The sequence below is a fragment of the Ciconia boyciana genome, chromosome 8, assembly GCF_034638445.1.
Source record: "Ciconia boyciana chromosome 8, ASM3463844v1, whole genome shotgun sequence".
Lineage (NCBI taxonomy): Eukaryota > Metazoa > Chordata > Aves > Ciconiiformes > Ciconiidae > Ciconia > Ciconia boyciana.
In genome coordinates, this window is record NC_132941.1 from 40,812,366 (window position 1) to 40,838,142 (window position 25,777).

A 25,777-nucleotide genomic window follows, 5' to 3' on the forward strand; every position below is an offset into this window, starting at 1 on the left:
AGTGTTCTCAATGGAGTGATAACTACCTCAGCAAGACTAGTGAATACTTGATCTATTCCTGTGCTGCTAGATATGTCTTTGGCAGTCGAAGGTTGGGATAACAGCTGGTAGAGCTGCTGTATTCAGTTTTATGCACATCTACTTTCCCAGACTGCTAATGAATGCTTTGCAGAAGCTGGAAATACTAGTCAACATGCTGAAATGTATATCCTTAGAATATACTTATCACTTTCTGAAAATCCAGTAATGCTGTTTCAGGATCTAAATTTGGGACATCTGAAACAGGTAGGCACTTTTAAAAGTTTGGGCCAGTAATGCTTGCAATTCAAGCTGTTGGGGTTTTTTTTGTTTGGGTTTGTTGTTTTTTTTTTAAATACACTTTGAAAACTAACTTTGCTTATTGTTAATTGGCAAATCAGGGAAAAAAGGCCTCAAACATAACAGAGCTATAAGGAAAACCTCATGTGAGCAGAAAGTCTGCCACATTGGTCTTTAATTTTGATACAAGTATTACCTCGTGATGTTCCTTTGTCCATTTTGCTCCTGAATCACAGGAGCTCCTATGTCACTATGATAGTTGAGTTCCTCCTATTTAACTTCTGACCAACTTAACCAGCTTTTTCTGATGATCCAATAAGGAATTTTGTTGCAAATCTAGGTTACTTCATTACCCAGTCTAGGTGCAGTATCTATCCTTTAGCTAAATAGATAAATTCCTTCAGTATTTACACTACTATGTATGTGTTCTAAGCTGTATTTTAAAAACATGTAGTGTAATAGCCCCTAATTCTTATGGATTTAGGGGGCTTTTGTAGATGTCCACCAGGCCTGCAATATAGGTTAACTTTTTGACGTAACAGATTCAATGCACGGTACTTGTGAACTTCCAAGAACCTTTTTTTTAGAAGTATCCAAATGCTTTGTAAATTTTTTACTAGTTATAAGGTTGTATGTTCTTACCAAGAGAATTAAAATTACGTATTGGCCACTCTTACTTACTCAAAGCAGTAACTTAGGCTGCATTATCAAGCAGCAGAGCACAATAACAGAGAATATACTGAGAGCTGATGCTAATACTTTCATATCCACACTGTGTGTTTTTTGGAAGGGAGAGAGAGTAACGTAGAGTCCACTCTGGTCCTGTTGACTGAACACACTTTAGCAGTTACAGTATGTGAGATGCACTGCTGGAACACCTTTTCCAGTTTTAGTTCCAACCAAAACAAATCTTTGTGTTATCCAAAACTGCTTTGTGATGCAAACTGAAGTATGGTAAATGGGGATGATAAGGATTCACTTTCAGGTTAGTACTCCCTATCTAAGTTAAAATGCTAATATAGGTGTAACTTCAGTTCTTCAAGAAGTCCTGCTGAGCTACCTGTCCACCTGAGGAAAAGGTGATACTTGGTTGTGTGGATGCAAGAATAATGAATTTGCTAGTTATGTAATAAGCATCTCATACCTTTAGCTATTTTAGGGTTTGGGGTTTTTTTTCTGATAAATATCTCCTGTGAGGACTCACTGGCAAATTAAAGTATTTGAAGAAATATTTTAAAATCTCATCCTTCTCCATCTGTTCTCCTTGAAATGATGTTGCAACTCAAAATCATATAAATATTACAATATCTTAAGTTCTAGAAGATATTTGTGATCAAACACACGTATATCCATTTTAAAATCTTTGTTGGCTAGTATTCAACTATGTGAGAACTCAGAAGTGAGGTCTGCAAACTGCTGATGAAGACTAAGCCCAAACTGCATGAGTTAGCACATAATCAAGCAATAGGGTCTGGCAGAGATATGGCAAGTATGGAAGTAATCCTTTGGAAGTGACAGAATTATGCTAGTGCTTCTAGAAGAACATGATATCTCTTCAAGCATGGTAGGATTGCTTCTGTAATGAAATGGGCTTTTATTAGTCGCTAATTACCTAAATGAATAACTGTTCAAATACGTCCATAGAAAAGTATGAGTGGCCTTTACAGTCAACAGACTTTGTTTTCATTGTTGAATAACACGCTTGAACCTTTTTGAAAGCCTAAATGTTGTGCCCTGTGGAAAGGTAAAATGCTGGTTAGAAGGTATGTTGCAGGTTATGAAAATATTGATCTGACATCTTAAAAAGCTTTTAGTTCCAAATAGTCTGACTACTTCTAAGTTCAACAGAAGGGAATTGAAAGCTTCTGCTGAAACTGGATATTTTTGTTCAGTTTTCATGCTGGAGCGTTGATATTGAGTAATACAGACTAACAAAATGTCAATTTATTTTTGGGTTTGAGTCTTTTCTGAGGCAGATGCTGCTCATGTTGTCTGTCTTCTTTTTAAGTATGATTTCAACATTCTTGACATCAGTAGAGTCCCCTTTCCAATATTTTATCTGGGATTCCAGCAAAGTTGGTATGGACCATAAACATTTTCTGTTACAGTTTTAAAGTAGTTCTTAAGCAAGGAGATTAAGTGGATGAAGTAATTAGAGAACGTCAGTATTTGCTTTGGAAGAAAGACAATGGATATTGTCTGTAATTAAAAAAATACAAGCACTGTTTTGAAATATGTTAGTCCAAGTTTTAAGACTTACATGAGTAAAACCGCTCAGTTAAATATCTTCATGATGCACTAAAATTTTATATTTATTTGTATATTTAGATTTCATATTTATATAAAGCATATGTTGTAATTATTACTTGAATGTGGATATTAGTTTGACCTTATTTAAGTACGTAGATGAATAGGCAAGTTCAAACCATGATGTCCTTGGCATCTGAGTTTGCCAGTTTCCCTAGGCTGATTTCATAGTCAGGAGAGAGAAATGACCTCATCCATGGCACAATTCGAAGGACTGAATTCCTGAATTATGCCTTGTAGGAGTCATCCTGGTGATTACCTCTGGATAGGATGATAATGGGACTCTTTATAAACTATCATGTATTTAGAAACCTGTGAACAGCGAATACATGATGAGTCCACTACCAACATGTTTGGTGTGCTAGAGCAAAGGTGATATACTTTGAAATATTTTATACTTACCTACACTTTCCTAATATTGCTGATACATTGTTAATAAATGTGGAGAAAATGGTTCTTAGCACAAATATTACAATTCATCATATAAACGATCTGTCTTTTTAGTTAGACCTTTCATTTTAATCTCAGTGTGATTATCAAGCAATGCACAATACAGACTTCTTTCCAGTGAGACACGTTGTTTTGTCTGGACTGACCTAAACCATCAGTTACTTCTCCACTAACTTTGGAGTTTAATGTTTTAGAATGGAAAATATTGCACGTACTTGCAACCACCATGAGCATAATCTGATTCTTTATCCCTCCCCCTCTTTTTTTTTTCAGTTCATAGCAGCCAATGACAAGCTATGGTTTTGGCTAGAAGTTAACTCAGTAGTAGATTTCTTCACGGTCCCTCCAGTGTTTGTGTCAGTATATTTAAACAGGAGTTGGCTTGGTAAGTAAAATAGTTTTTCCTTTTAATAGCTGTTATAAAAATACTTAAACTTTGTACATTTTGATGGAGAATTTCTTCATCTTGTGGCATCGCGTAAGCAGAAGAATGTTCCAAAATTGTTTTTGCAGTGAATTTGCCATTTCAGCAGACAAGTGGGTTATGTCAGAAAAAGCACTTACTAAGTCCATTTTGTTCTTGATTCATTAATATAATCTCCTGCTCTAAGTGGTGGTGAACTCCAGCTTGGAAGTACTGTCTAACAGAAGACTGTTTTTGTAAAATGGTGAATTTGATGTAATTGCCTCAGCTTACAACCTGAACAGGTGATCGAGACCATTCATTCACCTAACTGGATTGCCATGAATCATTTTCAACAACAAAATCAACAAATTTTCTTCACATTTTGAGCCAATGTAGCTAAATTTTAAATCCACTGAAAAAACAGATTTGGAAGATTTATTTAGACACTGGGCTTAACATTTGTGTAGGACTGCTAGGAATGCATTAGAAAAGAATATGCCACATGTAAAAGGGAATACAAAATTAAGCAGAGCAGACAAAAGAAATTAAATAAAGAACACCCATAATGTGGCATATGAAGTTTCTTGTACAAATTGCATATTCTTTCTAGTTAAGTAAAATGAAGGTCCAAATTTGGTATTTTTTATTCAGCGAAAACTTCCTAAAAATGGCATACTTGTCTAAAGGCATGGCATTCACAAACACATGAAACCTCAGAATGTGACAATCCATTTCTCCAGAAATACAGGCACTCATTGTCCCTGAAAACTGAAGAGAGTGGTCATCTTAAAATGTTTCACAAGGAAAGGAAAATAAAACAGAGGATCTTTTATAGTATTACAATATTTTCAACTTGATACAGAAGTGCAAAGATGCAAAAATTATTGATGAATTACTGTTGTATGAAAAGAGATTAAGAAACATATAACCACATTAGAGTTCATACTATATACATCAGTGGTTATTAGTATGCCAAAGAAGAAAGCAGTAAAACAGCAAGGAAAGATCACTACAGATCCTCATATGATTACTATCTTCATCACACGCTTCTGTCACTTATGTATAATGAAGTAATGGTTTTTGAAGGAGAAAATGTCATACAGTTCCATATTGATACGAAATCAAATAAAAAAAGAAGGTATGTAAATAAAAAACAAGCTTGTGCTTAAAAGAAAATTACTGATTTTACTAGCTATAACTCAATCCCAGATTCTTTGCATTATGTGCATTAACGGGATGTATTTTCACACTTGAATGCGAGTTTTCCAGAACTTTGAGACTGAAATAATTGGAGATGAAGGCTATCTAAGAGCAAAAACTAGAATCACAGGATCCATACAAAAGGAATATGGAATGAGAAAATAGCAAAAGTGCAAAATTTGGGAAATGAGGCAAAGAGACAATTATTTGAGATGAATACCCTTTGTGAAAGTGACTGCATAATTGACTGACTCATGGTGACACAGCAATCTAACTAACAGTACCAACAGGAATAATGAGAGAGTTTTCCCATTTAGCAGTTTCTGCTGGATAGTTTTTACAAGCTTTATGTCATTTTGCGGGAAGAGTTAAGCATAGTACTTATATTTATTCATAGGGTTGAAAGGATTTCCATCTCTCTTAATTACACCAATGTCACTTTTTATTGTTTATAGTCCCAGTTTACCTGTTTTCTCACGGAATCCTCCTGAGACATTTGTCACCTGCTGAGGCACAGATTTTTTTTTTTATGTAGTCATCTTAGGAGTGACATATTTACAATGTTTGAGCTTTGCACCTGCTTCCACTGCCTTTATTCTAAAGGGGTTTTATCTTTAAGGAAAATAATCCTTCGTGAAATATTTCATTAGTTAAAAAATTTGAATTATTGAGGTCCCTGACATAGCTGCAATTTAGATCAGCAAATTATTACTTTGAGATACTGTGATGAAAGAGTTTTTAAGCAAATACACTGAAGTGTATTAATGAAGATTATCTATTCGTTTACACCTTTTAAAGAGATGGCAAAATTCACTCTGCCTGTGGAGCTGAAATACTTCGGGCATACTTGTAGGTAATACAGTGGCAGGACTGGGAGTGTGAGTGGAGGGGAAGGGAGGGTGTTTGGACCATATTATTTACAGTTTCAGGTTAGATGCCTACTTTTCATTTTCCTTTTATATAATTTTTGTAATTGAGAGAGATATCCTTGTGTGGAGGGTGATTCAGAACACATAAGTTCTGGTTTCTGCACCAAGGGTCCCTGTGGAAATAGGAATCACAGGGAGGTTATCCTTCTGGTGAGGCAAGTAAATAGGGAGTGCTTAATGTTAGGCAATGCAAAAATCATGTAACAGGTTCAGACTTCAGTGTATACCAATAATTCTTTGCATGTTTTAAGAATTTGTTACTGATTAAGCAGGATTCCTTTATAGGCATTAAATTTCAACATCATTTAGGAGCCCAAATACAAATGGAATGTACTGTGCATCAGGGTCTTTCCAGTTTATTTCACTATTGATTCATGTAAGTCAGCTGTGATGAGTTCATCTAAGTACTAGACAGAATGAAAGTCACCAGAATGTGGCGCTCTGAATTCCCAATTTCACAAGAACTGTCCTGGTTTAGCTAACTGACAATAAAGTAAGTACGAGCACACAGTTTAAACAGTATTTAAAAAATCCAAACCATCCTAAATAAAAAGTAAACTTTGCCTTTGGAGCACTAAATGCTCATAGAAAGATGTGAAGTATAGCAGAGGACATGTGGTCTGAATGTATCAACTTTTAATGTACTGTAAGAGAGAGCCAGTGGTTTTTTTTCCTTTTCTTATGCTAGTTCAGAAATGCCACCATTCAGCTATTATGTAACCCTTAGTATGCGAAGCCTTCCACTTTCCCCACTACTCTTTTGCATTCGATTGTTGATAAAAAGTATTTTTGTATCTGTCCTTGTTTCAGCTGGGATAGAGTTAATTTTCTTCCTAGTAGCTGGTATAGTGCTGTTTTGGATTTAGTATGAGAATAATGTTGATAGCACACTGATGCTTTAGTTGTTGCTAAGTGGTGTTTACACTAGTCAAGGACTTTTCAGCTTCCCATGGTCTGCCAGGTGCAGAAGAAGCTGGGAGGGAGCACAGCCAGGACGGCTGACCCAAACTGCCCAAAGGGCTATTCCATACCATATGGCATCATGCTCATAGAAAGTGGGGGGAGTTCGCTGGGGGGCAGCGATCGCTGCCTGGGGGACTGGCTGGGCATCGGTCAGTGGGTAGTGAGTGATTGCATCACTTGTTTTTTTCCTGGGTTTTCTTCCTCTCTCACTCTCTTGTTGTTTTCCTTTTCATTAGAATTTATTATTATTTTTTGTTCCAATTATTAAACTGTTCTTATCTCAACCCACAAGTTTTCTTACTTGTGCTCTTCTGATTCTCTCCCCCATCCCACGGTGGGGGAGGGTGAGCGAGCAGCTGTGTGGTGCTTAATTGCTGACTGAGGCTAAACCACAACAGTATCTCAAAATGCTGTATATGAGCAAAACTTTCAGTCAGTATTCATAAAGGATGTTGTTTCAAATCTGATCTTCCACCTAGATTCCAGTATGCAAACAAAATTCAATATGCAAGATGGATCAGATTATGCTTTTCCATCAAAAGTTTTCTAGGAATGGTAGGGTGTTCACTGTCTAATTTACAGCTGAAGGCACAACAGCACTTTAAACCTGCAAAATATCAAATTTTTATATTTGATAAATCCTTTAGAAAGGATTTCTAGGGTATCATTTTTGCTAGCATAGGGTAGCATAAGAAAAGAAAGTACACGAGCAGAATACAGCTGGCACATGGAATAATCTACATATTATTGAAAGATTGGGGGGGAATAGAGAAAGGGAAGAAAATTGTAATGAATCTAATTCAGTAATATACATTGCTTTGACAGTCGGTATAAAAATTTGTTATGCTCTGACTTAAAACTGTACAGATACAGACATCAGTGTGTTTTCTGATGTTCATTTGCATCTAGATCCCCTTGACATTTTTCCAACACTGTTTTGCAAACAGTAGCATTTGTGTAGATACTTACACATAAACTAAAACTATACTTTATAAAATCATAAATATTTCTTGTATAACACTGTACAAGAAACTTTCTGACAGTGATAGAAGGACAATTCTCCACATGGAGTGCAGGCTTCTGGGGAGTGGAGAGAATCTTCCCAAGGGCAGAATGATGACAGAAATGGTGGAGTTTCTGGCTTTTGAGATTTTACAGGTAATTTTGATAGTGAATTTCAGCCAAATTATTTCAGTGCATTGCTGAGTCTAGATACTGTCTTTACAGTCTAAGTAGGCTAAAAAGGTTGTTGGATGAAAACAAAAAATTTGCAATAGGAGAAATAACATCGTGGTAAAACTCATTTTTTTAACACAAAGTCATCATGTACTGAGTATCGTAGCTAAGTTCCAGATTCAGATCTTTGTTTCTTTGGATAGCTTGCAGTCTGCCAAGTCCGAGAGCCCTGAAACAAATGAACATCTTTCAGTTGTATTCAGTAATGATTTACAAACACTCTACACACCACTTAAAACTGTTATTCTATCTTCTATGATAGCACAGGCACTTCAAATAGCTGAAATGCCTTTTATCATGTACTTGTATGCTTATGAAAAAGGAAATATTGATTTTATGAGCAGACTGTATTGGAATAAATTGCCTTGACAGGATGGTATTGTTAGAGGAAGATTAAACACGTAAAAAATGATCTTGGCTTCACATTTACAAGGACACGCGAATGAGGAACAATCAGCCTTAGAACTACAGTGATTTAAATAAAGCCTAATATATGGATTTGATAGTGTCTTATATTATTGAATCACAGAAATTAAAGATAGAAAAGTTCTATTAAACAATCCATTTCCTTTTCCTGACCATGTGCTTTCAGTGCTTCATCTATTCTACAGTACAAAATTTCAAGCGATAGAAACTGTTTGATTCCTAATAGATTCTATCACCAGGAAGATTTTTTTCATCATTCTTCTTTCCTGAAATCCCCTTTAGTCTAGGCTGATGCTGAAGCCGTGCTATTTTTTAAAGAAAATAATTCAAGATTTACAGTGGGGAAAAGAAGACAGACAACAGGTGCAAATGTAGACTCATGCACAGCATAGTGACCAAATCTCTTTGTGTGGTGATTAGCATAGTTATGGAAAAGAGGGGATCCTTTTCTCCAGTCCTTGCTCAAATTCTTTCCAGGTCCTGTTACAGACATCTCAAGTAATTTTGGGTGAGGCTTGTGGTCTCAGTATCAATTCCTGGTCTGAGAAGACTGTTTCCAACATCTCTGGTAGACATTCAGCTGTTTTTGCGAGTCGGAGAAGGAAATTGGTTTCCCTCTGTGGAAAGAGATAGATGGCTTTGGAGAAAAAGCAGTGTGTCTTATTAAGATAGTTAAGCTGATGGTGTGAATGCCTCCTGGCCATCCAGCAAGTGTGCTTCAAGATGAAGCTTTAGTTAAAAATCTGTGATGTGCAAACAGCATTTGTTTTTATATACTTTAGACTATAGACTTTTTGACATAAGACTTTTTTGACATAACATCTATAGAACAGCTCAGCCTGAAACCATATTTGTATCTGCAGAACACTTTATTCCTTTTGGAAAACATATATCTTTTAAAGGAACTTAGAGCAATACCTTTGTTATGCTGATGCAAAGAAGTGCTCTGATAACTAAATTGTAGGGATACCAGTGTGAGAGACGAATTATGAGTTCCAAAACTTTATAATCGTTTACTGTCTTTTGATGCATCCACAGGTCTCAAAACTATCCTTATCTTAGCACCTTAAATTTGCAATCATTTGCAATTATTTTGTTGGTTAAGTATTGTGCGTTTCTGCCATCTATTGGCGAAAACTTTGAATACGCATCCAAATTCTACAATATTTCTTACAAAGCTAGTGTATTTTATACAGCTTTAAAGCATTTTGTGTCATTTTACTTACATTAGAAGTTATTTTATATATAATGGAAGCTAAATTCTGTAAAATTTCCTAGGAGAATTGTATTTTATGTATATGTGCATATTCACTACTTTTCTGTGCAGTAACATTTCTTCATACACTTCAAATGCCTTCAAACAGGTATCAGAATGAATTTAATGAAAATAGTTCTGAATACTTAATCTGCTTGGTGATTTGTCAATAATATGTAATTGAATGGACTGTATCACATTTGTATTATACTGAAGACAACAGTTTCTTTTGCTTTTTTCTAGATACTGTAATCAGTTCAGTTTTCACAGAGCATGTACATTTTGATAGGGTACCGGTTAAAGTGATACTTCACAAAAGGCTTTTGAGTTGTTACAATATGAATAGCAAAAGGTAACCTTGTGACAAATATGTATTTGTTGCAACATCCACGACCAACTCTTATGAATATTGTTGCACACAAGTGTGGAAATATGCTTCTCCTCTCTCCTCCACTGATGAGAGGTCAAACAAGTTAGGCAAAAGACACTGGAGCAGAGGAGAAATGCAAGGACAGTACTAGTCTCAAGTGTCATCAGTTCCTGTCATCTAGCTGACATTCATAGAAACTGTGTGCTTGCTTCCCTACAACTCTGAATTCAAAGTAAACAGGATAATTTAAATCACCTTCTATTCCCAGTCTGTCACTGTCTGTGAGTGGTACTTAACACTGCATAGAAAATTGACCCTAAATTAATTCTGTTTTCTATTCTACTCTGACTGGGAGGGGCCACAGACGGGGGGTACCTCAGTTTTTCCTGTGTGAATGAGTGGCAGGCTTAGCCCAAAAGTAGTCATACTCTCTGAATGTTGAGGAGCTATTGCAAATTAATATCATAGCTGATACCAGTTATATTGCTTTAAATAAAAGTGCTTCCTAGTTTACCTGGCTGGCTGGCTGGACTACTTTGACCTCTTGCATCTTTTCTTCTCCTGTCTCCTTCTGAGAGGAAAAACTTGAATGAGCAAGAATGCGTCTTTAATAGAAAAAAAATGCAGTCTTAAGTTTCTAGTTACCTATAAACAAGTGCATATAGTTTGTTGCCATCCTGCTTTACACGTGATCCCAAGGACTGCTTGTCACTAGCTTGTTCTCTGCATTATCAAGCATTACATCCTCCAGTATCATTGGTTAACTTTATTAGCGTGGATTTTACTTTCCGTCCAGAATATTTATAGAAATATTAAATACCTTAAGGTCAAGAACACATCCCTGACAAGACTCCCAGGTAAGACATGCCAGGTTCATTTCAAGACTTAATGGTTCTTGGTCCCTTTAATGAGTGCCATGGCAATGCTGAGTAAATTACATCAGTATTTATAGCTTTATCATTCAAACATGACATTTAATGGAAAAGCTAATGGGATAGGATGTTTTTCTAAAATGTATGCATAAATATAATTCTTTATCTTGACCACTTAATTACTTCATAGTGGAAGTCTTTGTTTTGTCTGAGATTGATTAATAGGCTTATGGTTACTTCTTTTAAACATTATAACGGAAATAACATTAACTTTCTTAAATATTTATGAAATTTCTATAAACTATATGTACCAGACTCACTGAAAACCAACATCAAGTAGTCCACAGAGTGAGTTTTAAAAATTGTGAGTTACCCAGACATGATGACTTAAAAATGTCTGGCTTAACGGATTTGTTTATTAACATTCTCCTTAGTCATGTTAGGAAGCCAAGTATGCCATTATTACATGATTGGCTTTTTCTCAGTTATAAAATAAAATATGTTTGGGACACTTCTGCCTTTTCTCCATTATTAATGAAATGTCCACCGTGCTGCTAGTAATAGAACACTACAATTAAAATGTCTTTTATTTGCAATGCAGTAAGTCCATGGTTGGTTAACATAGTTCATAAACAATTTCTTCTTTTTGAAATTTGATGTTTTTAAATACAAAATATATATTAATATTTTGGACTTCTGGGGTTTTTTGGGGGGTTGTTTTTTTTTTTTTCATGAACAGTAAATGTCATCAGTATTTTCATTTAAACAGCCTAAATTTGAATTCCATAATAACTTTTTTTCTTGTGTGCCAAGATGAGGTCGTATAGAAAACCCTCCCTTCAATGAAACATTCTTACTGTTCTTTTGTGGTTATACTATTTAGAACTTCTAAAGGTATATTAATATTCTTCAGCATATGTTTTCCAGATAGACATTTCCATGGTGTAAACCAAACTTTTTTTTCCCACATGTATTATACAAAGGAACATAAGCAGCTAGACTTTACATTATCTGATATACCCAAATTGCCTATTGTCATCATTGGTTAATATTCTATTTCATGTTTTTTCATGAATAAATATTCATGATCATAGTCTGCCAAATTTAGTGCTTCAGAAACACAGAATGTCATTTTGGTATAGATGGACTGCTAAATTCTAAGTAGTTTGTAATAACTGATTTTAACTTTTTCACTCATATTTCATTCAGTCATACTCCCTCTAGGATAGTAATAGCATGGTAGTATCAAGTATATGGGATTTGTGCTGAAAAATAAATCACTGCAATTCCTCATAATAGCCAAAAATTTTGCATTTTTTGTGAGATGTTATGTAACTTTCTTCTCTCCGTATCCCTTCTTGTCTAATCAAAATATGTTCTCAACATCTGGATATTATGTGAAAAAACACTCTAATGTTTTCTTGTTATCCTGCCTTTTATTATCCAGTTTAATTACTTTATGACTTCTCTTGTGTGCTCTAATGGTTTCAGTGGTCTTTCAGAGTCTGATTAAGTCCCTTCTGCTCAAATGAAGGCTTCCCAAACTGTACGGTTTTGTCTTTAATAGAGTATAGAATAATGTTCTAAAAGAAGAAAACCCTTTCCCTCAAACTGCTTAGGGAACCCATAATTCACTTATGCTGTCTTCTGGCATTTGTATTCCTTTGCCTGAGGGCATTTAAAAATGCTACTTGTAGTGTCCAAAAAGATCATTGCATTATCATTAGTCAGATGCTTTCCAAATTTTCCTGAGCTACCTACAGCATGTAACTAACCTGCACACTTTCCTGAATGGTCATATGAGAGAGAAGAATTTTTTTATTTAACTAATTGCTTCTTACCTTTAAAAGTCAGCTGAAAGACCAGTTGAAAATAAAATTTCATATCTTGGCTCCAAGATAGTATATTAACTTGTACAGTATCTTGTAGGCATCCAATCTATTCATTATGCACTATCCAGTAGTTTTTCCCCCTGATATCTTCTTTTACTTATTTCCTGGTAACTGTTTTTTTAAATACATTGAATCTGAGTAATGTTGTTGCAGAGTGTGATCTTCTCAACTTTGAATTTTCAATGCTTGTTGTTTACACTATTTTATACCTTATAAGTAATATAATTAATATCTTCATAAGCCCCAAACCAGAAGTTCTTATACCTAGAACATGAGAATTTATATTCTGGTAATTTTAACATAAGTTTTATGATTTCTGGTGACCGTTTTTGAGCTTTAGCTCATTTTGTATTTTGAAGCATCTAACTTCTGTAACACAGCTTAAAGGATCTCTTTTATCTTCTAAGCCCTGGACTAAATGTACTGAGATGTCCATGTAGCTCTCATTAATTCAGCATCAGTTGTCTAGTGTGCTCTGTGGTGCATGAGGCTTGGTTGATGTGGAATTAAGAAAAGTTGCATTATGCAGTTTAGGTAACTTAAAAAAAAACCCCAAACCCTAGCCATGTTCCTCCTGACCTTTTTGCAAGACTGAATTAGTCATAAGCAAATCCTGTTGCAACTGGAATTGATGTAAACTGATGCAAAGATAGTTGGGATCTCACTATAAAGATTAGAATTTAGGAATTCTGTATGAGACTTTAGAAAGTTCATGTAGTGGCTGTTCTTGCTGAATATCAGAGAGCTCTGAATGAACTTACATACTCAACTGAGACTGGAGGTTTATATAAACCAGATCGTTCATATCCTTTCAATAATCTTTTGACAATTCCGTCGTTCAACTTACATATATAGAATCTAAGAAAAGTCAAGAGAGGATTTGGTTAAGATTTTCAGTATTCTTATAATTACAAACTCAAAAGGGGAAACTTAATACGTTTATTTAGATGCACTGCTTGACCATCACCTGTTACACCAAAAACCCATTGGGATTAGGTAAGATTACTTCTTGTGCTTCTATGCTGCAGGTATCAATATGGGCAAAATTCTGACCTTCCTGCTTATGTGACATTTCAGAAGTAACAGTTGGATGGATAATAGTTTGTAACAATGCTACATTCCTCCTCAATCTGTTCCTTGATCCACTATTCAATTTTTGTAATTGCAGTAATTTGCCATACAAAGTCAGGTGACATGTAGAGAAGGAAAATTTGGAATATAGAGATAAGTGTTCTTCCAGCTAAAGTATTTAAGACTTTTTCTGAGGTTTTGGACTACAGGACTTTTATACCATCTGGCAGAGTTTCATACAATATTGACTTAAGTCGAGAAAAAAGTATCTTTCATAGTCTGCCACTTTTTGCCACTTGTTTCACATCAATTTTTTGAATGCTTAAGGTTCTCTAGTATTGCCATATTTATAGTGTCCATGCTTTCATTATGCAGGGCTTATTCTTTATTCACTGCTGACCCCCAGACATTTGCATTCATTAACCTTGTTATCACCTTCAGCACTGTTTAGTATCAGACTATCTCAAATTCTACATAATAAAATAAAAATAGAAACACAGCAGAGAAAATCCAGTCCATAAATGGAAGGACATTTCTCTGCATCACAAAAGTGTCTCTGAAGTTACTGACTCCTCTATAACTACTTGCACTGCAGTGGTGTACCTGATGGATTGCCAGAAAGTCTTTGCCAATAAAGCTCATGATGCTCAGAGGGCAGTATTTGCTTGCTCTTTATAAGTGCATGCATTTGGACCTTTCTGCTACTTTTTCCAGTTTCTTCTGTTCAGGGAACTTTTTAATATGGAGCAGTGTTAAATAAGCTGCTACTAAACTTTGGAGTACACTTTTTTCATTCAGGCATTTAATTTTTAATTATTTTTGAAAAAATCAGTACATTGTGTTTGCAAATTTTATATAGGCTTATGTTAGTTATGAAACATTTTGCTCTAAATTTACCAATCTTACTTCTCTGATTTAATATGTATAAAGGGATATGAAGCCAAAGAATTTGAATTTTCTTGGTATTTTAGGTTCCAACTATCTAAGCTTCTCTTGCCTTCAAAATTGCACAGGCATTTGCTGGAAGTAGGCTTTCTTACGAAATCTCCCTAGTTGCTACTTCAGGTCAAAAGCTGAAATATTGGAAAAGCAGCCTATTTGACTTTATCAGCTCTTTTGTTTGTTGCTAGTAAAAATATAGCAGATGGCAGATAAAGATCAAAAATAGAATAATGCATCTTTTAATTTAAAAATAGTATTTAAACTTAGAAAAGTGTGTTTATCTACATAAGTAAAACTTCTAGTATATAAACATTTTTTTTTTCCTAAAGCCATTTTCTTGTTTTAGTTATAAGTGATTTATACAGGGAAATTATTTTGCCTTCTTTTTCAATCAGCTTCTATAAAGTAAGGCAGATGGAAGTGTGCTGTACAGGGGCAGGTCTAGTACACAGCATTTTGTTCAGCATTGTCCTGTAAGGAGTACTGGTTTTATTAAAAATAATAATATTGTAGCATCACTGCGGAGGCTTAGCTGAAAAGAATCAGCTGTTTAGTATCTTAACTGTCAAGTTAAATTTCAAGAGGTTTTGCATTCAAGTTAGGATATCTGGAGATGATAATCTGCATAATCAAAAGGAAAATGTTGTAGTCCCTCATAAGCAAAGATGACTGAGAGCAAAATGGTTTAGTCTACTGCATTATGAGATTTCTGAGGTACTCAAAACTCTCCAGTGGTTATTTCTCCATTATCCCCTAGTTACTCTGCTGCTCAGTATAAATTATCTATCAGCTTTATTGTCTTCCTAATTTCTGGTTGTTTTTCTTTGATCAACCCCTTACTGTGTGGAACACTTTCCTTCAGAACTCTATGAGTTTTTGTGTACAGATGTGCTCATGCTGTGCTACAGAGATACACTGGTTCTTTTCCAGTCACGGTGCATCCAGCAGTTAATGCCAGTCTCATTCATCCACACTGCAGCCCCTTGGTAGTTCAAAGTGTCATGTGCTTGAAGATGTAGAATAATTTCAGTTGATGCAAGACTTAGGGGATGCGGATGCGTAACTCCGTAGCCTAGCAGAAAGGTCTTTTATTGCTATGAGCTAGCTGTAATGTTAGTGGCTAAGTATGGCATTGACGCTGTGTGCTGATGTTGTAGTGAATATTATTTTCACATTGTATCAGTTTGCTTGCTTTTACTTAATTCTGATCTGAGATGCTTTTCTGAGGTAAGTCAGGTGAGTCAGTGAAGTTCCAGGATGTAATGTCTCTTCAGCCTTTTGACAGAAAAAGAAATAATCACAGTGGGATAAATATAAAATCCTAATATGATTTGAATGCCGTTCACAACCTTTGTATTTATTGTTTTTTCAAAATTCAGCCTTTTGACCCTTTCCTATTCAACATCCAACTTCCATAGCTGCTATTGAAGTTCTAAATCCTATAGGGGTTCTTACTAATGTTCTGTTACATAAAGGCTGCTGTAGATAATAGATACAGATTATTTAGAAGTTCACTTTTTAATTATGTGCTTAAATGATTATGTATATAATAAAATAAATTAAGATAATTTTTATTATTATGTATTAAATTTGTATTGTACATATACAATTTGCATATAATTTCATATAATTTAATTATTTAAAATTCAGATACTTATTAAAGCATAGTTAATGAAGTGTTTAGTAATGGCTAGATATGTGGTTAGGACAATGCTAACTCTTAAGAAAAAGTTATTTTTATAGTGGTTATAGATCATGATGGAGTGGCAGTCAATGAACATCTGAGTCTCTACATGTAAAATATTGCAAGTATATATTCAAATGAAATGGGATAATTTGTAAAGAAAATAGTGTGATCCCAGCTTTTATTTTCTATTAAATTCCATATTAACACTGAATTTGGACTCTTCAAACAATCCTTGTTTCACTTTCCTTCGTATTGTGGGCAAAGTGTAGATATCACCACTGTAAAAGCAGAGACATCTAGAAAATAAAAACAAACCAAGATTGGTTCAATTGGATTCTCTCGTGCTCACTCTTAACTTGGAAATTCATCTAAAGGAAATTATACAGAATTGCATGCAAGGTGGATCGTATAAGAAATATGTTGCATTCAGCAGAAGGTAGCAAATGATACATAGATTTGGAGGAACGGCATCTTCTATGAAAACATCAGGCACCTACTTTTCTAGGCACTGGTTCTAATCTAATCTGATAGTGCAGAGAAATTTTCCCTATCTGTTCTTAGTGACTTGGTAACATTGACCTATTAGAGCAAGCATTCGTGTGCACTTGAAACTCGCTGAGAATTTGCTTCTGAGTAGGCAGATCGCAGACAGATTTTCTGCCTGACATGAATTTGAAGAGAGGAGTTTTAAATGTTACTCCCTCTACTGTATTTATTGTTGATTCAACCTTAGTGCTGAATTGACACTTGCAGTTCTCAGAGTTTGTATTTAAACATGATACAATGCTGAATAGGGGAAGACTACTTTAGTACTGGCATGGGGTGAAATAAGGGATACTGATAAGAGGTGTGTGGACCTACATGACAGCTATATTTCCAAAAAGCAGTTAAAACACCATAATCTTTGATTTCTATGAAATTTTATGCCTAAATTCTTAATCCGACAGCGGGTATGAAATATTTTGTTTGTTGTTATTACAATATAAATTTAAACCATGGGCCAAGGAGTCATTCTCTACACTGAGTAAAAGGGCATCACTTCTCTTGGACAGGCGTAAATATTTTATGACGTTTGGCACCCATCTGGTCAGAAAACTGATTTTTATATATATATTTTTTAATTGCACTTGGATCATAATCTCATATAGAATTTTGTAGTGTATCATTTGCATAACCCATTTTTCATAATTAATATGTCTATATGTATCTGCCCATATCTATTCTTTAATTATATTCTTTGCGCAATTCAAAGGCTAAAGAAGGTTCAACGGCTAGGATGCATTATATCATACCAGTTGATTAGAACTGAAATTTTTGACTCCTTTTCAAGTCTTATTTCATAGCATGCTCATTGTTTCTTTGGCAGTTATGGCCCGTGCCTTGTGACTCACAGGAGGAAAGACAGGCAGAATTGCAAGTCTTTTTTTAAACCAATGTCCTGCAGCATGAGTCAGGCTTTAGATCTGGCCTTTGTCCTTCTTTTGCCTTTGTTCTTATCATTTGTCCTACCCCACGGTTACAGCCTCTCAGAATAGCATTTTCCTGATTTTAGTGCAATTTGTTCCTGATGAATGCCAGGGAAAATTATACAAGATGCTAACTTGTCATTCTTCAGGAAATGAAACTACTGTATATTGAGTTGTAATGGGCACTTCAAAAAACAAACCCCAAGTTTCCAACCTTCAGTGCCACCTCTCTGCAAGGTTAGCTTGCTGAGGTGTAACCTCTTATTTCAAGGGTCATCATGATTTTAGGAGCATTATCAGTAAAGTGTCCATTTAACTTATTCTCCAAAAATCAAAGAATTAAAAAGACATATTTTGCATCCTTTTTGAATATGGACTTTGGTATCTAGAAAGGATTACACAGCTGTAAGATAAAAAAATACAAAAATGAGAGATTAATAAATTCCTTTTCTCCCTACCTCTTGTTTCCGTGAGGTAGGTATGAATATTGTTTATCCTTCCCTTCATGCTTTCAGCCTTTCGTCAAAAGTGGCACCACCATCAGTTTGGTGGGATAATACTTCCTTTATAAAATATGATGCTTACAAGAAAATACACTCTGATTTTATGTAAAGACCCGCTATTCATTCACTACTGGGTATATCTCTTCTTGTCTTATGGAATATGACATAGTCATTGCCTGAAGTGGTATAAAGCAGTGAAGTTAATGTTTATGTATCTAGTGACTCTCTTTTTGTTATTGCTAGTGCCAAGCTTTCTGAAAATTGTTTAATACCTTAAGAGTTTGAGACTGGGAGATAAAATAAATAATGCAACTACATGCATTTCTTCAGGAACTCAAGTTTGGATTGTAAATTTACCTTCTAACATATTTAGTGAGATTAATGATCAGTAAGTGCTTGGCCGAATGGACATTAGATTGTTCTTTTTTTTGTCATAGCCCATACACAATGCTACAAAGCTGTACCAAAAAGTAGTTGTTGGCCAACCTGTATAGTTTTTATATTCAGACACACGAGTTTTGTTTTTTTTTTTTTCCTATGAATAATGCTTTTACCCTTTTTGAAATAGGACCAATGAAAATTTTAAGGGCCATTTCTTGTAGAACAATGGCTTTTACAATGTAGTTTCAGAAGTAGCAACCTAAAAGAGAGGAAAGATAACATGTGGAACATTCTGTGTTGTCTTACTGTTAAATAAATTAAAAAGTAGTTTTCAAGGAGAGAATGGTCACTGGATATAACAAAGTTATTTTTCTCTACAGCAGGTTTCTCTTTGGCAGGTTTCCTTCTGTTTCATGTTTTTTCTAGAGTGTGCTTTTGGGCACGACTGTAAGCAGATAGTATCCACAAAAGCACAGCAAATCAGTCATGCCTGTCCAATCTGTGCTTTAGAGGAGAGTAATTTGATACCTGCTTCTACCTAATACATTGGTGTCTATGCCAAAGATCTGCTCTTCCCTTGCCCTCTTGCAGGATGGTATAGCAAGCACCTAGTTCCTGTATAGCCAAAAGTAAAGCGAAGTGAAGCTGCTGAGAAGTCTTGCTTTCTTCTCTGGCATATTTGAGATTAATAGTTTCACATTTGGATGGACTTTGAAAGCAAGTTGTCATTTAATGGTAGCAATGCCTCCATAAGTATATCAATCCATTTTTATGGCAAATTCAGGGATGCTCATGGAGTGATACGCTCCAAGGATATGCTTCTGTTGAAAATATGGAAAACTTCACCCATAACATACTTTAAATAGCTTGAGTTCATGGAAGGTACAGTAGGTTTTAGCAAGTCATCCTAGAGCTTTTTAGAACAAAATGAATGTTGATTAGCTTGGAGTAAATACTTCGGAGCAGATTGCACACATCTCCGGTGTTTCTGATAACACAGAGTTTAGGAGTTTTAAGTCTGCCTCAGACCAGGAGACTGTCAACTGTGTCCTTCACAGGAGTAGGAAAAAGTACAGAAACACTGGAAACAGTGCCATTTTCCTAATGGCATAATCTTCATCTGCTTAATTGGACTTCAGACTTTCACTCAGATGCTTGTCTGAGCTAGATGATGGGATATCTAAAAGGTAGTTGTCTTGACAATTGAAGAAAAAAATAATTTAGCCTACAGAGAACAATTTTCTGTAATCTAACTTTACATCTAATATGAAAAATTTAGCCAAGTAATAGGTAGATAATATAGATGGTAGAGAACTGTAGTCTCACTGAAAACAATAAGCTGTCTTGCATAATTGGATTGTAGAACAAAATGCTAAAAACCATTTCATTGGAAAGCAGAAACTTCTGCATGGGAAAGTAATACAAACATTTTGGTGTGGCTCTGTCTGTGATGCTGAAGAGTGCTTCTCAGCACAATATGTCATCATCCTGCTGCTACTGAAATTTAGATTAATATTTTTAAGTTGTGGAACAAGGTTTATTTTAGATTTCCAATTTTTGTCATTTAATTCATGTTTTCAGATTTTGATGTATGCAACAGATTTAGCAGTGCATGGACAGAAAAAGGGAGAACATTGATAAAAATCTGGCTATGCCAGGGAGCTGAGAGAGTTAAAGGAATACTGTCAAATTACTAAAACCAAAATATAGGTTATGTAAACTAAACAGCTTGGCTATTGCTATTTATTACTTGGATACTGTTTTCCTTTAGAGATGTTCCAGGCTCACAAGCTATAAATGGATTCTACACCCAAACATTTGCTGTAATAAGTACAAAGTACACTAATGATAGGTTTAAAATTGGCTAATAACAAGATTATAATACTATTCAAGATGAAATACAAAAAGAAAGAAAAATAGTATGCCTTATATGGTAAAAAGTAAGTAGGACATTATTTCAGTTTGAGCTGTACAAGATATGATTAGTAACACAGATAAGTACTACCTTGGTCAAATCCTCCCAGTTTGAGAGGAATGATTCAAGTGCTTACAGATATATTATATATATGTCTGCATGCATACGTATAGAATCAAAAAATATTCCTGCTAGACTCAGTGGAACTTCAGTATTGTGACCAGTGGGAACGTGACCAGGTTGTTTGTAAGAATGTAGTGTAAAGGTTACAATGTAAAGGAGTCACAGAAGTGGTTTGCCTCTGATTCACTCACTGCATATTACTTGAAATTTGAAATTTGTGTGTACTGTTCTCCCCATTTCTATATTTGGCATTGTCACACTTTAATAACATTTCCAAAACGCTTTGAGATCCTGTACATTTCCTATAAGCACATGATGCAGTCTATTTTTGTGTCTGCTTTGCATTGTACTCCAGATGGCATTGATATATTTTAGGCATATATATCTTTGTGGCTCCTCTGGGGACAAAAAATAGGAATGATAAGCATATTCCTCAAAATGAAGATAGCTTTTCAAGATGAACTTTGTATGTTATGCTCAAAGCAAGAAAGTTGACTAAGAAAGCATATCATATGTCATGGGAGGTAATATCTCACATTTACATTTTATTTTAAAGAGTGTTTTCTAATTGAATGAGATAGTAGCTGACAACAAAATGCAGTTTTGTGAATATTCACAGAGCAAGTCTGCTTGAGAGAACTAATGCGCTCTATTCTTTGTCCTCTTGCTTGATGGCTAAATTGTTGGGTTTTTTTTTCCTTCAGTAATATAGCTGTCATTAACTGGGATTAGATGAAGGGTTGTGTTTGTTTGGGTTTTTTTATTTCATCTGGGATAAATCCTGTAAGAGTTGGCTGATTATGCGACTGCTGCCTTCTGCATACTAGCTTTAACCAGAAGACAGATATGTAAAGTTGCCAAAGAAAATAATACACAGTAAACAATTCCCTTTATGTACATGAACTACAACTATATTCTTTACAAGAGTACCTGTTCATTCCAAGTGAACAGCATCACGTTTGTGGGTCGATGGGTGTGGTTCTTTGGTGTATCTGAAAGAAGCTTATGTGGTAATATCCGGATAGAAGATGGCTTTTAAGCTTTAATACATCATGGATCAGAGGAGCATCTGCGCTGCCTGCCTGCTTCTGTGATTTGTTTTGTCCATCCAGTTTGTGATACTCTTAGTCTGTTTTTGTGAGGCTGAGTTTTGTATTTGAATAAATTCTCTTTGTTTCATGCTAACAGAAATGGACTGGATTATACTGAATTATTTTTGGTAGCAATATGTAAAGGTGAACTTTGCATTATCCTGTGTCCAGTTAAATAAATCTGCTTCCAAGAGAAGTTCTGTTAAAGAAAGAACTCTGAGCTGTCTCTCCATGTTGATACTGCATTAGCAAAAAGAAGGGTAAATATATGACTGTCTTCGCTGTTAGTGGATGCTGTGACTGAAGACTGGACCACAGTACTTATGTGCAGTCCTCCTGAAGCTGAAGATACATAGTCATGATTCCCAGCAAGATTTTAGTCTACCACAACCCTTCTGGGGGCACGCGTACAGAAACTTATAAAAGTACTAGAAGGCGTAAAAAATCTCTTGGAGAATTGTTCCAAAATGGATATCGTGTCAAAGCTGGACATAATATCCCTGAAAAGGAAGAACAACATACTTTTCGAAACTCCTTGGTGTCTTGTTATAGGGTCGGCTCATACTGGGGTAAGGTCCAACTCTAAACTTTTTGGTCAGAACTGTAGTTTGTGATTCTGTCTCTGGTGATAGTTTTATTCTTTTCTAAAAACATATTATGTTTAATTTTTCAACTTCAGAATAATGCTACAGGATTTCAGTTGCTTTATAGGAAAAATTCCTTCCCAAACTCACATGCTGTAATGTGCCCATATCTCTAATACCTCATCAAAGGGGTTCGGTATTCACCTAGAATCAAGTAATCCAGTCTTTATTGAAGGATGGAATGTAATAATCTGCAATGGTGGAGTTATTAAGAAATTATTTTTAAAACTGCTGTCATTATTTTAGCAGATGTAAAAGTAAGTTAAAGAAATGTGCAGCAGAGAGATTTATTAACAAGTCTTTGATACAGCATTGTTTGAAAGCAATTAGTATACAACCTATGTATGTTCTAAACTTGGAGTTTTGCTGTCCTGGTTTGTAGGGTATTGATTTTTTCATGCTGTGGGCTGTCTTCCCTGCTTGTACACTTGCATAACAGAGGCAGGGGAATGTATCAAAATATTTTGGCTGTGTTGCTTCCAAAGAAGGGCAGATTCTTTTCCTCCCATGCTTTTTCTTCTTGTCTTGTTCTTTGAGCTTTCATTTTCAAACCTATCTACAGGGAGCGGAATCTCAGGTTGCTCTGTTGCGTCGTGTGAAGGTGTTCAGGATAGGATTATTTTGCATCCTAAAAATTACCCCTCCATTATATGCATCTCCGAAAAGGTTCTGATTTCCTAAATATGGATTCTGTTTTTTTTCAATCTTCAGTAAACCATATGGTCTTAATAAAATATAGGGTACAAGTAGCGATTGATAGGTTTGGTGAAGATACCATTCTGATGAATGGGTGAATGGTTTGTCAGGAATAGAAATGATATACAGAAACTCTGTGGATTGAATCCTTATGCCAATATTTTGGATATGCTGTTGACAGAAAAAGCAACATAAGGCGATAAGAAAGGTATTATGTATCTCATTGATGAGAAATAATGTAATGCTTGATGGTGTTCTGGTAGATTGACCTCTCATGTTGAATGAAGAAATATCCCAATTCCTGTTTCTATTTTTAGAATCTCATTAAAGACAATTAAGTTTAGTTGTTGTGATTTCCTCCTCTTCCCCTTTATAGATTTAAAATTGTAAATTTCCTTTTTGGGGGGTTTGTAATCTATGGGTAATCCTGATTGCTGCTGTATATTAATCCAGTGGAAAGCATCAGTTCAGCTGAGAGACTGCAAAACTGTCTGACATACAGGAAAATACCATATTTCATCACCTTTAAGACAGTAAAGTCAAATAAAGCTTAAAATAATGTAGTTTGTTTTGCTGTAAACTTTATAGAGAAAATAATTTTCTACTCTAATTGCATTGCTACTGGAACATAGTTTATTGGTTGTGTTTATATCACTATTCTGGTCTAAAGCATCCATTTTACTGGGTTGTTAGTAAAGAGTCAGAAAGCAATAGCTGGAGAGTATGCACCTCACTTCACAGAACTGAACAAGTATGTAGTGAAATTAATAAAAATACTCCTGTTGTTGTATTCTAGATCTAGCCCAGTATTTCAACATAGCATATTGTTTCCTTTTGCACAGATCATTGATTTCTGTAATATTTAAGATTGATTTCATTTTTTTGGGGCGGTATTTGGCCTCTCTTAGTGACCCGTCAAAATTGGCCTGAAAGATGTGGATGTGTCAATTTTTTCATATCTAAATTCAGTGTATAGAATTTCAGGAGGTAAGCATTTGATCTCTGGGAGTCAGGTGTGGTTGTTGGGGGGGTGTTTTGTTGGTGTTTTTTGTTGTTGTTGTTTGGTTTTTTGGTTTTTTTACAGATTCCAGGTTGAACACTCAGAATCTGAAGTAAAATTACACCACACATGTTATCCAGGAAATTACCTAGTAAAAATAATAGAACATATTACACACATATTTTACATTTTAAGTGTACTTTGAAAATGTACACTGGGACGCCAGGGATGCTACCCCACCGGGTGGTGCCATACAGGCAACACAGGTAGCTAAACAAGAAGCTAAGAAAATAATCCTGTGGTATACTTGGAGGTTCATTTCAATCGTCATACCTACAACTCGAATTACTGTACCTAGAGGCAGAAACTATTGACTAAAATTCTTTGTCTCATATTATTAAAGGAATCTGGTTTGATAATCACTAAAGTTTTTTCTGGTCTAGAAATCTATGAATCTCTTAGCTTTGTCCTGGGTATTCAAGCTCAAAGAAACTCCAGCTCAGAAGCATGCTTTAGTCATCCATTTAGAAGCAGAAGACTGACAAACTGAAGAGGCCCTTCATTTTATCTGTATATTTTTCTGTGATTAGAGATATTTTTCTAGGTAAATTAAATCTTTTGATACTCATTTTTTGTATAAATTGTAGTATAGGAGATGATATCCTATTCCAGTCAGATCCTGTAAGAAAATTCCAGTATAAAACCTCTTGCAAGAAAAAGGTGAGTGACTATGGAGACAAAATAGCAAGTACTTCCTGAGCATTCCATTCAGCAGTTTGCTTGGTTAACTTTAGCAGGCAGGATCCTAATAAATGTTCAAAATTAGAATAGACTTTACGGTAATACATAAGAAACTTACCCTATCTCAATTATTGATTATATCATTTAAATGTAAAACAGTTTTGTAGTTATTTCATATTAAAAGAAATTATTCTTCCCCACATGTATAAAATACATTCCCAAATATTGCTAAGGAAAGAGAAATGTACACATTTGTCTAAGTAGCTGAGACAGCTTTGGGAAAATGGGAATTTTTGTTAGTGCTTCTGCTACAGAATTTTGCTTACTATTCTTGATGCGTCAACAAACATTAAAAATTTCTATTCTTGGTGAGCTGGTGGGCCTGAAAGAGATAGCATCTTCTTAGTTGTGAGTCAAATTTGATTTGAAAACAGAGAGAGCATAGCATGGGGCATTGTGTTACTGTTTACATGTGATTGGTTTTCAGAGACAGGCTGTTTTTTACAGATGCTTTGTCAATAGTTACTCTTGAGTTAGACTGATCAAAATCTTTTCTATTTAACTTGTTTTAATTTTGATCTTGTGTGGATTCATAGTAAGCTACCTCCTGAATAATTTAGGCCATTTTTAGTTTGACAACAGTCTCATTGCAACAAGGTTATTGCTGTGGGGATTACTGTGTCATCAGTTTACGGATGCATGTATGATTGCAAGCACACTTTGGCATGTCATTAATACCAGCACCAGAATGAAGTGCTATGTGGACGTTTCCTCTGGGAATTATTCAGTTGATTCATCGTCCCCTGGCTAAGTTCAAGGTGATATAAATACTCATACATTTAGGGGCAAATTCATTTCACCTGAGTTTTATACTTACAGTTTATTCTCAGCAG

General features: G+C 35.1%; 1 protein-coding gene across 13 annotated transcripts in view; it reads left to right on the top strand.

The window, feature by feature from the left end:
• The window catches only part of KCNMA1 (potassium calcium-activated channel subfamily M alpha 1), a 526,598-nt gene that overhangs the window by 320,932 nt on the left and 179,889 nt on the right, over window positions 1-25,777 (top strand). For all 13 annotated transcript variants that reach the window (XM_072871308.1, XM_072871302.1, XM_072871307.1 and 10 more), the window contains one exon: window positions 3,349-3,460. In XM_072871308.1, the coding sequence (XP_072727409.1) occupies window positions 3,349-3,460 (112 nt within the window). The remainder of the gene's footprint in view (window positions 1-3,348; window positions 3,461-25,777) is intronic.